Source organism: Suricata suricatta, chromosome 12 (assembly GCF_006229205.1).
Source record: "Suricata suricatta isolate VVHF042 chromosome 12, meerkat_22Aug2017_6uvM2_HiC, whole genome shotgun sequence".
NCBI lineage: Eukaryota > Metazoa > Chordata > Mammalia > Carnivora > Herpestidae > Suricata > Suricata suricatta.
This window is the reverse complement of record NC_043711.1, coordinates 97,371,063-97,383,538: the sequence shown is the minus strand read 5'-3', so window position 1 is coordinate 97,383,538 and position 12,476 is coordinate 97,371,063. Positions and strand designations below refer to the sequence as shown.

At 44.8% G+C, this 12,476-nt stretch overlaps 1 protein-coding gene across 1 annotated transcript in view; it reads right to left on the bottom strand.

Moving 5' to 3' along the window:
• Positions 1-6,769: 6,769 nt before the first annotated feature.
• The window catches only part of LOC115274562, a 171,004-nt gene continuing 165,297 nt past the window's right edge, over positions 6,770-12,476 (bottom strand). Inside the window, exon 7 of the mRNA XM_029917970.1 lies at positions 6,770-6,976. Within this exon, the coding sequence (XP_029773830.1) occupies positions 6,770-6,976 (207 nt within the window). The remainder of the gene's footprint in view (positions 6,977-12,476) is intronic.

Sequence of the window (12,476 nt, the reverse complement as noted above, 5' to 3'; positions counted from 1 at the left end):
CCACCATCTCATCAAAAATTGGTTAAGTATCCGACTCTTGATTTCAGATAAAGGTCATAATCTCACGGTTGGTGACTTTTAGCCCCACACTGGGCACCAACAGCACAGAGCCTGCTTGGGATCTCCTATCCCTTTCTCTCCGCCCTCCCTCTGCTCTCTCTCAAAACTAAAAAAAAAAAATTGTTAAGTACTGAAGTATGAGAATGTTATCACGCTCAGAGCGGTGCCTTAAATTTTTCCAAAATTCCAATGTTGGCTCAAAAATAAAAATTTTATCATTGGCAACAAATATCATAGCTGTTGCCTTTGAATGGATGGCCCCTTTTGTTCATTAAAAAAAAAAAAAAGTCTGCCAGATCCTGAGGTCTGAGTCACCACATTGTCCTTCATTCTGCCAGGTAAAAATGGTGTTTCATGGAAACAGTGGTGACTTCATCTCCCAGCTCAATAAAACGAGTGTTTTTCCTTAAAGATATTGTCCTAATTCATGACACAGTGGAAGTCCCTTATGTACACTGCCCATTTCATCACACAGAATATTCAAACGTCAAGATTTAATAAAATTAAGACACATTCCTACTTCAAGGGGGCTCTTAAGTGAAACTGGCATCTGTTTGAAGTTTTTTCCCTGCAGGTGCATTGTGGTGAAGACCAGGCTATGACTCCCGGTCCAGAGGTCCCACCACCTTGCTTCACGCCGAGTCTCCAGCAGACCTCCCCGCCCTTGCTCTTGTGCCATCACTGCGGATGTCCACTCGGTGAGAAAGGCAGACAGCCTCTTCAGCATCTCTTTGAAAAATATTTTCGCCTTTGTGGATTCTAGGTCTCTGGGGTCAAACCACACTTTGAGAACTGCTCTTCTAAACTACCCCCCCCCCCCCCCCCCCGCATACACACTCAATCATGGCAAGAACTCTGAGGCATAGATGTTATTATCCCCATTTTCCAGATAAGAAAACTGAGGCAAAGTGACGCTTGCTTCTGATCATCAGCCACTGAAATGAAGGGCAAAATTCAGCTGAGGCATGGGCTCCCAGCCACTAGGGTGAAAAGAGGGTGTGATTTCAACTGCATCTTTTTTTCCAGCTTTCTGAGACATATATGCTCCAGTAAGGAGGGCAAAAGGGAAAAGAATGTGAAGTCAGACAGACCGAAGAATAAAAAGAAAGATCAAAAAGAGGAAGTTAGCTCTGATGGAAGATCACCATTTACCCAGGAAAGTAAGACATCTTCCCGCACGAAGCACACATTTAAAATGCACGAATGTAAAGGAAAGTTTAGATTTTTTAAAAATCAGGTAATTGACTAATGACCAGTGTAAACTAAAAGCCTGGGATGATACACTTGGGTCAACGTCAGAGTTCAAGGAGAAGACGCTGAGGGCTGAGCCCAGTTCTCAGAGCAGAACATGCCTTGTTTTGTAAGAGCGATTTACCAGGACTTACGCAAGCCTGTAAGAGCAATCCCTTAAGACCATCCAATTTCCTTTCTTTCTAATTCCGTACTTAGCAGAGCAGCCTTCTGATAATTAATTTGGTTTCTCAGGTAAGTCAATACCAGGAAAGAGACTGGTTGAATTATTGTACCAGCTGTATCGCCTGCCCTAAATGAATAAATTGGTTTGTGGACTTATCAATCTACTCCCCAAGAGTTCAGTTTGCAAAAACCACTTTTCCTAGGGTGTGCTGACATTTGACTTGCAGACTTGCAGTGCTACGTGACCCAAGTGAGCAGGGCTGTTTTAAGACTTTCATAACCCTGGGCACTCTTACCATAGGGGGTCACCACCCCGTGTTACATCCACTGTGTTAAACGCACACATTCCCCAGGCCGCCATATTGTGCACCACCAGTTTTGAATGGAGCTCCCTGGAACTGGGGACAGTCAGTGGCCCTACTTCGACTCCGTAGTAAGTATCATTTGTTTTGTTAAAAATAAATGGAAAGAACTTTGGTAAGTTTGCTTATTTAGCTGTAAATCACTTACTTGATTTACTTGTGGCCACGAGTTCCCAGCAATCATTACATCTGGCAGGAAATGCTAATGGCCTCATGAATCCATTCTCTACTTCTTCATTCCCCCCACCCCCCAAGGTTTAGATGACATGGAGTCATTTAGCTAACGGCTTCCTATACTTCTAAATGTGGCCGCATTTTTAAGTCTGGTCAATTGGCCATGAGTAGGCATGATGTGGGTGACTTCCAGATCACATTCCTTAGAACAGAAATGAGTTCATTTCTTTTATCCCCATTCCTTCTTCTTGTAACTTGGAACTGCTTAGTCCAGGTCAACAAGACAGGGCTTCAAAGGCTGGTAGAGCAACAAAATGGAAGGAACCCCTGGACGGCATCACGGAGCAGAGTTGCCCCGTCCCTGGACCCCCAAGCCACCTTCACACGATTGCATGGGAGAGAAGTAAACTTCTAGGTATTTGTTTCATTTGGGGGTCTCTCTATTACAGAGGCTTGTCTTATACCCTGGCTAATAGCAGGGGTTATAGTGAAGTGAGAGAATCAAATTCTACACTTTTATAATGAAGATCTTTATGATTGTTAAAGCCAGAATCCTTTCTGATACCTACCAGTCCTATACTCTCTGGCTCCAGCTCCTCTCTGACCTCACTTCCTATTAATACCCCCCCCACACACACACACACACACACCAACACACACTCTCAGGCACACTGGGCCCCTTGTTTCTCAATGCATCAGACATCCTCTTGCCTCAGGATCTTTGCACTTACTGTCCCTTCCCCATGAATACCCTACCCCATGAAACGTTATGGCAAATTCCCTCACCTGCTCCAGGCCTTTGTTCAAGTGTCACCTTCTCAGTGAAGCCTTCCCTGACCACCTGATTTACAAGTACGCCTCACCATGCGCCCACTACCCCGCCACCGCCTTATTTCTTCTGTGGGACTTACGAACATAAGACACATCTTATTTGTTTTGTTTATGTTTTTCTCCGCTCATCACAAGGGCAGGTATTTATATGTTTTGGTTCCTGTCATATACCCAGGACCGAAGGGAACCTAGCACATGCTTAGTAAATATTTGTTGAATAAATAATCATTTTCAAATGAAGTTTTTTCTTTATATGTTAAACTGATTTTATTTATTTATTTATATTTTGCTTTCAGGTTTCAAATATTTCAGAGGCCCTTAAAGCGTGTGCAGGCTGTAGGCACTGTGCATGGAGTGACTAATGCATGCTGGAGACCAGAATGTGTGAGGGACAGGGGTGTCCCCAGGCCCCCGGCTCCCACCCTGCAGACACGGAGCCCTTGGCACGAGACAGCAGACACTGTGCACTTCTCACGGCCCCGGACCCCTGGTCATACTCTCTTCGTGTGCCCTGCCCCCATTCTCCTGGCCCCCCAGTTTCGGCCCCAGGCTTTGGGGGATGTTTGGCCATATGCAAGAGAACCCGGTCCTGGGAGTCTATGCCCTTTCTAACTGGCTCTTAGCAGCCACCGACTGGAAAGGAACACAAAGGCCAGCCATTTTGCCACCAGCTGGGAAAATCTCTCAGGTGTGGTTTCTACGCCAGAGTTTTCTGCCCCCATCGGGTAGATCAGGAGGCTGGGTTTGCCTGAGGTCACACACAGCTGGGCTTCTTTCTCTTCCCCCTCCTGCTCCCCTCCCCCCATCCCTTCATACCATTCTTCTGGGAAAACACTCAATAAACCCCTTGCTCGTGAATCCTTGTCTCAGGTTCTGCTTTTTTTTTTAATGTTTTTTTAATTTTTGAGAGAGAAAGAAAGAGAGAGGGAGGGAGAGCATGAGCAGGGGAGGGGCAGAGAGAGAGGGAGACAGAATCCGAAGCAGGCTCCAGGCTCCGAGCTGTCCGCACAGAGCCCGACACTGAGCTCCAAATCACAGACTGAGATCGTGACCTGAGACGAAGTGGGTCGCTTAACCGACTGAGCCACCCATGCGCCCCCCTCAGGTTCTGCTTCTAAGGAATCTGACCTAAGACACCCAAAACGGCCTCCTACACACTCGGCTGCCTGACCTCCCAAGAGAGGAAAGCCACACTGGGTGGCCCCCCAACCCTGGCTGAAGTAGCATGCAAGATGCTTTGCTGTGCTCCCCCTGGGACTGACGGCCGGCATGGCCGCCACCACGCAGATCCCCTGGGAGGGGGAAGAAATTAGTGGATGCAGCAGGGAAGGAAAACGAGCACATGAGGCTCAGAAGCACAGAGATTAGAGAACAGTGCCAAAATACTGAGACATGGGTTCAAGCTCAACTCACCTACAGATCTGTCATATGACTCTGGGTGGGGCCCCATGTGACAAATTCCAGCCATGCCACCCTCTAGGATCAAGACTGGGTGGAGCTTTTGATTCTTCCAAAGAAAACGTGCCACGGCAGCGCTCCTATTTCCAGCCTGCTTGTCTGAATTAGAGCTTTGCAGCATTTTAGTTATGGTATCTCTGGGGAGGAGTGAATATGTCAGTGTAATTAACTCATCTGATGAGAGAGGTCTTGTTTATTTCCCCTACAGACTAACAGGTGGTGGCTGAGCTCCGATACATGAGGGTGATATGAAATGCATTTAGCATAAATCATATTAAATAAATAGGGAGACAAAATGATTTCGAGGTACATTTTTTTATTGTTTTAAATTAAGTTTTGCAAGTGAACAGCTGCATACCAAAAAGCCACAAAGCTGCTACCCACCTCCAATCTGCTCTTCTGAGAAAGAGTTAATGACAAGCTCAAGTTCAACCCCCTACAACTAATAGAAACTTGAGTATTGTTTTCAAATTAGGAACCAAACCATCACTGGCTTTCTGAAAATCCCCTCTGTGCATGGGAAAGAGTGGTCTAATCAATTCGGGTAATCAGCTAAAACAACCTTACACAATTCATTTTACAAAATCCACAATGACATTCATTTAATAAACATGTGGGAGCAACACCATGTGCTGGTTATGAAGTAAATAAAGACAAAGAAGACAATCTTTGCCACCAGGAGCTCACAGCCTAAAGACGTGTGGCAGACAATGAGGTGTTTTCAGGGAGTACAATGGCAAAGCATATTCTTTCTCTCTACGAAAACTTCAGAAATTTCAAAACGTGATTTTTTTAAATTTGCAGTTACATGAATCTCAATGCTGGAAAGTAGGAAAAGCAGTGGCCGTCACCCGGAAATGGTGCAGAACTCCTGAGTGTTGGATTTGCTCTGAGCATCGGGAAGGCAGGTGGGAGGAAGTGGGGGAGGGGAAGGAGAAGGGGGTGTGCACCGAGCAGCAGGGTCAACTCCAGCCTCGAAGTCTGCAACTAGGAAGAGGAAAGAGGCCCGCAACATGCTGAGGCCCCAAACATACTAGTCCCTCGCCCTGGAACCTGTCCCTGATGGCTTAGGCGGGAAAGAAAACTGCACAGAATGCAGGTAGCGTTAAATTGGTGGAGAGATTTTCTGGGATTATCCCCCGGCCCTAACACTGTCCAAGTGTCCTGATAAGAAAGAAGCAGAGAGAGATCTCACACCCAGAAGAGAACACAGTATGACCCAGGAGGCCAACACTGGAGAATACAAACTCACAATTTCTATTATTCCGCAAGAAGGAATTCTAGCAGGAGAAATTATAAAACTAATAATAATGCAACACAATCTCCTGGAGCTGAAGAAAGAAAAAAAATCTTTCAATTGAACAGGACTTTGAACATCAAGCAAGATAAAAACTAATAATAATAAAATAAAACCCTCCCCTATCCACATTATAGGGAAATTTCAGGACAAAAGATAAAACTATAGGAAGCTGAAAAATATACCATAAAAAATATATATGGTATACCATGTATATTACTGTAAAATAGCTTACCTAAATTATTAAAATTCTGATTCTCTTTGGAGTTCACTGATAACGTTGTAAACTAGAAGACAGGATCTGGTGCCCAAGGCCTGAGTTCAAATTCTGCTAACACCATCCACAACCTGGTTGAGACAGAACCAAGAGTTTCAGAGTCTGTTCCTACCAGGATTCGGATTCGATGCTATTGAAGAGGCCGACTATTCAAAAACAGGTAGGTTACCATAGAGGAGGGGAAGGGGAAAAAATCAGTTAAGGAGAAGGAGAAAGGGAAACCATAAGAGACTCTTAAATACTGAGAACAAACTGAGGGCTGATGGGGGTGGGGGAGAGGGGAAAGTGGGTAATGGGCATGGAGGAGGGCACTTGTGGGGATGAGCACTGGGTGTTATATGGAAACCAACTTGACAATAAACTATAAAAAATTAATAAAAAATAATAATCTAAAAATGCAGAGTAGAGGGGCACTGGGGTGGCTCAGTTGGTTAAGTACACGACTCTTGATTTTGACCTAGGTCTTGATCTCAGGTTCATGAGATCTAGCTGCTTTGGGGCTCTGCGCTGAAAGCAGGAAGCCTCCTTGGGATTTTTCTCCTTCTCTCCCTTCTATCTCTACCCGGCTCATGCTCTCTCCCTCTCTCAAAATAAATAAATAAACATTTATAAATAGATAAATAAATAAGTAAATAAATAACAAAAACAGGTAGGTTAGTAGACCTAAGTAAACTTCCTTACCATTAGTTACGGCAAGCTTCAACTCTACAGCGCCCCCTGTGGTCATCATCCCTAAGAGCACATTAAGGCAGCGTAATAAATACCGGAAGTGCAAAAGTGTCCTCTTAAACCACAAGTTGCTTGGTTTGAATTTGATCTGGTACAAAGATCTATTTTGTTGCTCAGGAGTGAAAAGATATTAAAACCCAGAACGACCAGAATAACTCAGATTCCCTAGTTCGCTTCAGGAAACCTGTCAAAGGTGGGACCACGTTCTAGCAGGACCCCTGGCCGGCTTCGGCCATCTCTGCGGACTCCAGCTTGGCTCCGCAGGTTGGGAGGCTTGTCAAAGTCCTCTCCAGTCTCTGCGCTCCTGCACCTGCCTAGTCCACCCGCTTGCATCCGCTGACTGGCCCAGGAACGGATCTGAATTTGCAACCTCTGCAGTGAACGTGAGACCTCCAGTAGCCAATTCGGGGCTTGCAGGAGGGAGCTGTCTCCTCTCCACCCAGTTGGAACCCTCCGGGGCTTAAGAAACCAGGATTCTCAGTCCCTAATGGGCATGTCATATCATCACACTGTGGCACATGATCATTTCATTTAAAAGGAGTGACTGCTGGAATTACATTTCCCTTGTAAAACAATAACACAATTCCCAGTTGATCAGCAAATAAATAAGAGAAAACAGCTTTGTAATTATTTCGACAGTGGTCTAATTCAAAAAAACAAAAAAACACGCATCAAATGCTATGTCAAGAGAGAGCACTAAGCAGCAAGCACTGGACAAACATTTTACCTGAGTTGAGTCCAGCACCTGCTACTCTGAGGACGACTTCTATAATGAAAAGCTGTCGTTTGCAAATGACTCCTTACATGAAAATTCTGCTGTAGATGTCGGAGGTGCACGTGGTGCGTGTGAGAAAGAAATTAATCAATATGAAGATGCAGATCAGCAGTCTATCACAGCCACGCTGTCTGATAATAATGAAATGGAGGGAGGGGGAATAGACAGGGCTCAAGAAACTCACAAAAGTGCAGGAAACGCTGGCGGTAATCACGAATTAGTAACTATGGAAAAAAACAAGAGTATGCAAAGGACAAAATATTAGCAGCAAACGATCACATCCATCCCTACATCGCTAGTTGAAGCCCTCAATATCTGTCCTCTGAATTATGACAGTGAACCACGCACTAGCCTGTTTCCCACAATATGTGACCCTCACATCGGCTGAACAGTCGTGCTACAACAGAATTCACATCGAGCGACCTATGCCTCTAATCAGACTTTCCTGCTGACATCCATGTCACTTGTTCATAAAAGCCCCCATCCCCACGTGACCTATGGAACCTGAATGGCTGGGTCCCCCAAAACCTGTCTCTCCTTAACTTTCTCCCCATCAACTAGACGCAGTTCTCAAAACCCCAGGCGTGACAGGTGCCTTTCCAGCCGTCTGCAATTGGCTTCTCTCAGGCAACCCGGAACTTGCTCCTCACTTCCTTCCGGTCTTCCTTTAAAGGCCTCCTCTCCACGCAGCGCTCCCTGGCCAGCCTATCTGACAGTGATGACCACTCCCTTCCCTTTCTTCTTAGCCCGTGACCCTCTCAAATACAAAGATTCGAGTCAAGCATCTAGTGTATTGTCTGTCTCCCTAGTTAGACCACAAACTCCAGGAGATCGGATAGGTTTGCCTGTGTTGTTCTCTGTGGTAGCCCAAGTACCTGGAGAGTGTCTGGGATCTAGAAGGTGCTCAATAAAGATCTGTTGGATCCATGATGCTAACTCAGAGATGAGCAGGGAAACAATGAGAACAACATGCCAAAAGGATCGGGTAAATTTACCATCCCCAAAATGGCCCCCTCCCTCTCCACAAGGATCCGCACCAATCTCTTCCCAGTGGAACAGATCAGATGGAGGTTCTGGAAACACGAGCTCCAGGAACTGTGGCTGGTATGGTGACTCTCACCCCTTTTTCCTCTGGAGTAGCGTATGGTGAATCCTAGCCTGAAACCAGCAGTCTCTTTCTCTTTTCCTCCTTCATCAAGAATGAAAATGGTTTGATTTGTAATTCCATTTGACAAACACTTATTTGCTGAATTGAATTTGCAAGGACGCTCAGGCTTCAGTGTGGCAGAAAGAGAAAATTATTACTTAGTCTTAGAAGGAGTTTTTATTCCACTCGTTTGTGAAGATTAACAATAAATATTAGGCATCAATCTGATTGCATTGTATTTGCACACATCTTCTGTAAAAACCGTTGATGGTGGTTAAGCATTTGACTTTGGCTCAGGTCATCAGCTCATCATTTGTGGGTTTGAGCACCATGTAGGACTCTGCGATAGCACAGAACCCACTTCAGATCCTCTGTCTCCATCTCTCTTTTCCTTTCCCTTACTCTCTCTCTCTCTCCAAAAAAAAAAAATTGATGGTAATTTGGCAATACGTGATGCCCTTCTGCAAAACTACAGCAAGACCAAGAGTTAAGAACCAGAAAATGGTGCATTTGTAAGATGTCCATTCTCCCAATGTATTGTCTGCTTCTGGGCAAATCCTGCTCCTCTATCTGGAAAACCAAGCCTCTTCCAGAGCAGATCGATGGTTCAAGACAAGTACATGAACCAAAATAGGGGCCACATGAGCTGATGATTCACCTGAGAAAGCCATGCTAAATTGGCAAGCATAATTTGCATTGTCCTGTCTCCTTCCCTCAGTTTAGAGGAGACATCTTAAAGGTTGAGGAAGCCTTCCTCATAAATCATCATGCTCGTGACGGAGCACATTGTGTTTGCAGTTTCTCAACTGCAGCACTGTTGAAATTACTGCTGGGAAATTCTAAGTTGTGTGTGTTTGGGAGGTAGGGGTGTGTTTCTGTTCCTTGTAAGATGTTGAGCACCATTCATGACCTCTACCCATTAGCTGCTAGTAGCACCACCTCCCATTGAATCAAAAATGTCTCCAGACATTGCCAAATGGTCCCTGGAGGGGAGAATCACCCTCAGTTGAGAACTATGGTTGTAGAATGATCTTTCCACAAATTGAATTATATTTTCATCACCTATGGTTAAAAATAATACGTGATTAGGTCCTATAAATGTATCACCATGGTATGTTTTATGGCCATTTCTTTTTCTCCTTCTGTATGACTTCCACCATATTTCAGGCTCTTAGGAGCTCAGTCTTAATAAGAGAGAAAATTTGATTGCAAGGAATAGAAATCCAACCCACTTTGACCATGTAAAAAAGTATAGGTCTTAAGTATGCAGAAAAATTTCTAGACCAAAGAAAACAGAGAGAGGATTTCTAAGATACAAGGGTGGTCAATCTCCTTCTCTCCTCCTCTCCTTTCTCTTCCCATCCCCCAACACATTTGCCTTCTGCACAGCAGCAAGAGAGAGTCCTTTAAAACATTATGCCTCATGGCTCTTGCCTGCCTACAGTGTCTTTTCCCCACATGTCCCTGAGGCCTGTTACTTTGCTTCATTCAAGTCCCTGCTCTGGTGGGACCTTTGAGAGAGGCCTTCCTTGGCTAATCTATATAAAACAGCAAAACTCCCTCCCATGATTCCCTCTGTCCTTATTCTGTTACCCTTTTTTCATAGCTCTTAACTCTACAACATAATTTCAAGCAGTGTTATTTATTGTCTCTCTCCCACATCTATAAAGCAAATGCCAGGAGGTGAGGCCATTTCACTCCCACATCCTCAAAGCCTAGAATCCTCAGAGGTTGGACTTTCTGAATCAATACTTGTTTTCAATCAATGTTTGTCAAATGAATGGATGGAATCCTCCTTCTCTGAAGACAGACTCCTATGTTCAACATCCCTACAGGTAGAGCCTCAAGGCTATCCCAGAGTATATGACCCCGACTTGGTAAGAATACCCAGTCAGGACTCTACACCAGTCAACTGATCTAGTCGCTGTGTCATTCTGAATTTGGGGAGAAAAAAACCCAATCTAATCATCTTGTGCCCACTCCTTGTCCAACCAGGTGTCAGAAGAAATCAGGCTTCTGGGGATAAATCTTCTAAGCCATGCATAAAGTAGAGCTTTGAAGACAGAGGTGTGAATTGGTCAAGATTATGTAATTTTAGGTATTGGAGATTTCAGCTGCCTCACTTTCATTACTCCAAGAGTTTCTCGGCTTTCTTGGAGATCCAGAGAATGAAACTCTTGCACAGAGCCTAAAACTCAAGTGGTGTTGGCAAGACAGAATGGCTAAAGTAATACGCAGGCCAAAGACCGTAGCAAGTGAGTGTGTACTACCACCACTGCAGCACCACCTCTACATCATTAATAGGAGTTTTAATCATGAGATCAAAGAAAGATTCCAAGGCTAAAATCAAAAGAGTCTAATTAAGGAGGAGAATGTAAATTATCCTCAAATTCCAAGCAAGCAAGTCGAAACTGTGTCCAAACTTGAAGTCAGACATGGTCTAGGCTCCAGTGTAGTTGGGTGTACATCTGGGAATGGACTGTGGGGAGGGAAAGGAATATCGACATGCCAAGACCCAGGAAAGACAGAAGGAAAGACTTAACCATGTGGGTTGAGCACAAGGAAATTGATAGGAAATGAAATTCTTCCCTATTATCCCATAAGAGGGTCTTTAACAAGAGGATGGGCAGAACAGGGTACGTTGGCCACAATTTAACAGGACTCTAACTCTGAGCACTGGAAGGGATGTCTGCAAAGGTCCTATATGCCTTTTTTGAGAAAGTATGAGAATGTATGTGATGTCTCTTGAACAAAAGGCTGATCTCAGCAAGAGGGGAGGTAGTAATATAGCTGGGCAGAGGCCCAGGGGATTTCTCGTGGTCCTAATAACCAGCTCCCATCATGAGTCAATCCATCATATATGCTATTTCCACATTAATGTTATTAAAATGACACTTACAGCATGTCACTCCTTTGTTCAGAAGCCCTCAATGACTCATTGATGTCTATTGGATGAAGTACAAATGTCTCAACCCTGCACTTACAATCTTCCATAATTTACACTGAAGAGTTTATTGTCCAAGAGCCAATGAATGCAAGATTGAGTGTTGTGGGTTAAATTGTGTCTCCCCAAAAAGATATGTGGAAGTCTTAAACCTCAGTACCTCAGAACTCGACCTTACTTGAAATTAAGGTCTTTGAAGATTTAACCAAGTCAAGATGAGGTCTTCAAGAATGGACTCTAGTCCAGTACAACTGTTGTCCTATGAAAAGGGCAAATTCGGGCACTGGGAAGACCCACAGGGAAAAGATGGCCACGTGGTAACAGAGGCAAAAGTTGGACTGATGCACCTACCAACCCAGGAAACAGCAAGGATCATCAGAAACTAGAAGAAACAAGGAAGCATTCTCTCCTGGAGTCACCTGAGGGAGCCTGGCCTGGCTAACACTTTCATTTCATTCTCACGGTCTCCAGAGGGGTGATACGATTCATTTCCGTCATTTTAAGCCACGCAGCATGTGCTACTTTGTCACCACAGCCATGGAAACTAATGCCCTCAGGAAATGGTGAGATAGGAATTTTGCTTAATGGCACTTGACAAGGGGGTGACCAGTTCTCCTATTTTGTCTGGGATGGAGAATCCTTCACAAGGACTTTCAACATTAAAACTGGGAAAGTCTGAGCCCAGTGGAATGAACTGGCCACCTTCTATAGCAAACTCTCTCAACAAGGCAGAACCCCAGGGAGGAAGTAGACCAGTGAATGAAGAATCAGGAACCTCCTTTTGAGAGTCATGTTAGAGAGGGTGGTCAATGCAGAACTCGGTGGCTTCAACCAAGGCACAGTGGGGCGGGGGGGGGGGGGAAGGCAAAGAGAAACAAAAGTTAAATTTAACATGAAGGTCCCGGGGCGCCAGGGTGGCTCAGTCGGTTAAGCCTCCGACTTCGGCTCAGGTCAGATCTCACGTTAGTGGGTTCGAGCCCCCCATCCGGCTCTGTGCTGACAGCTA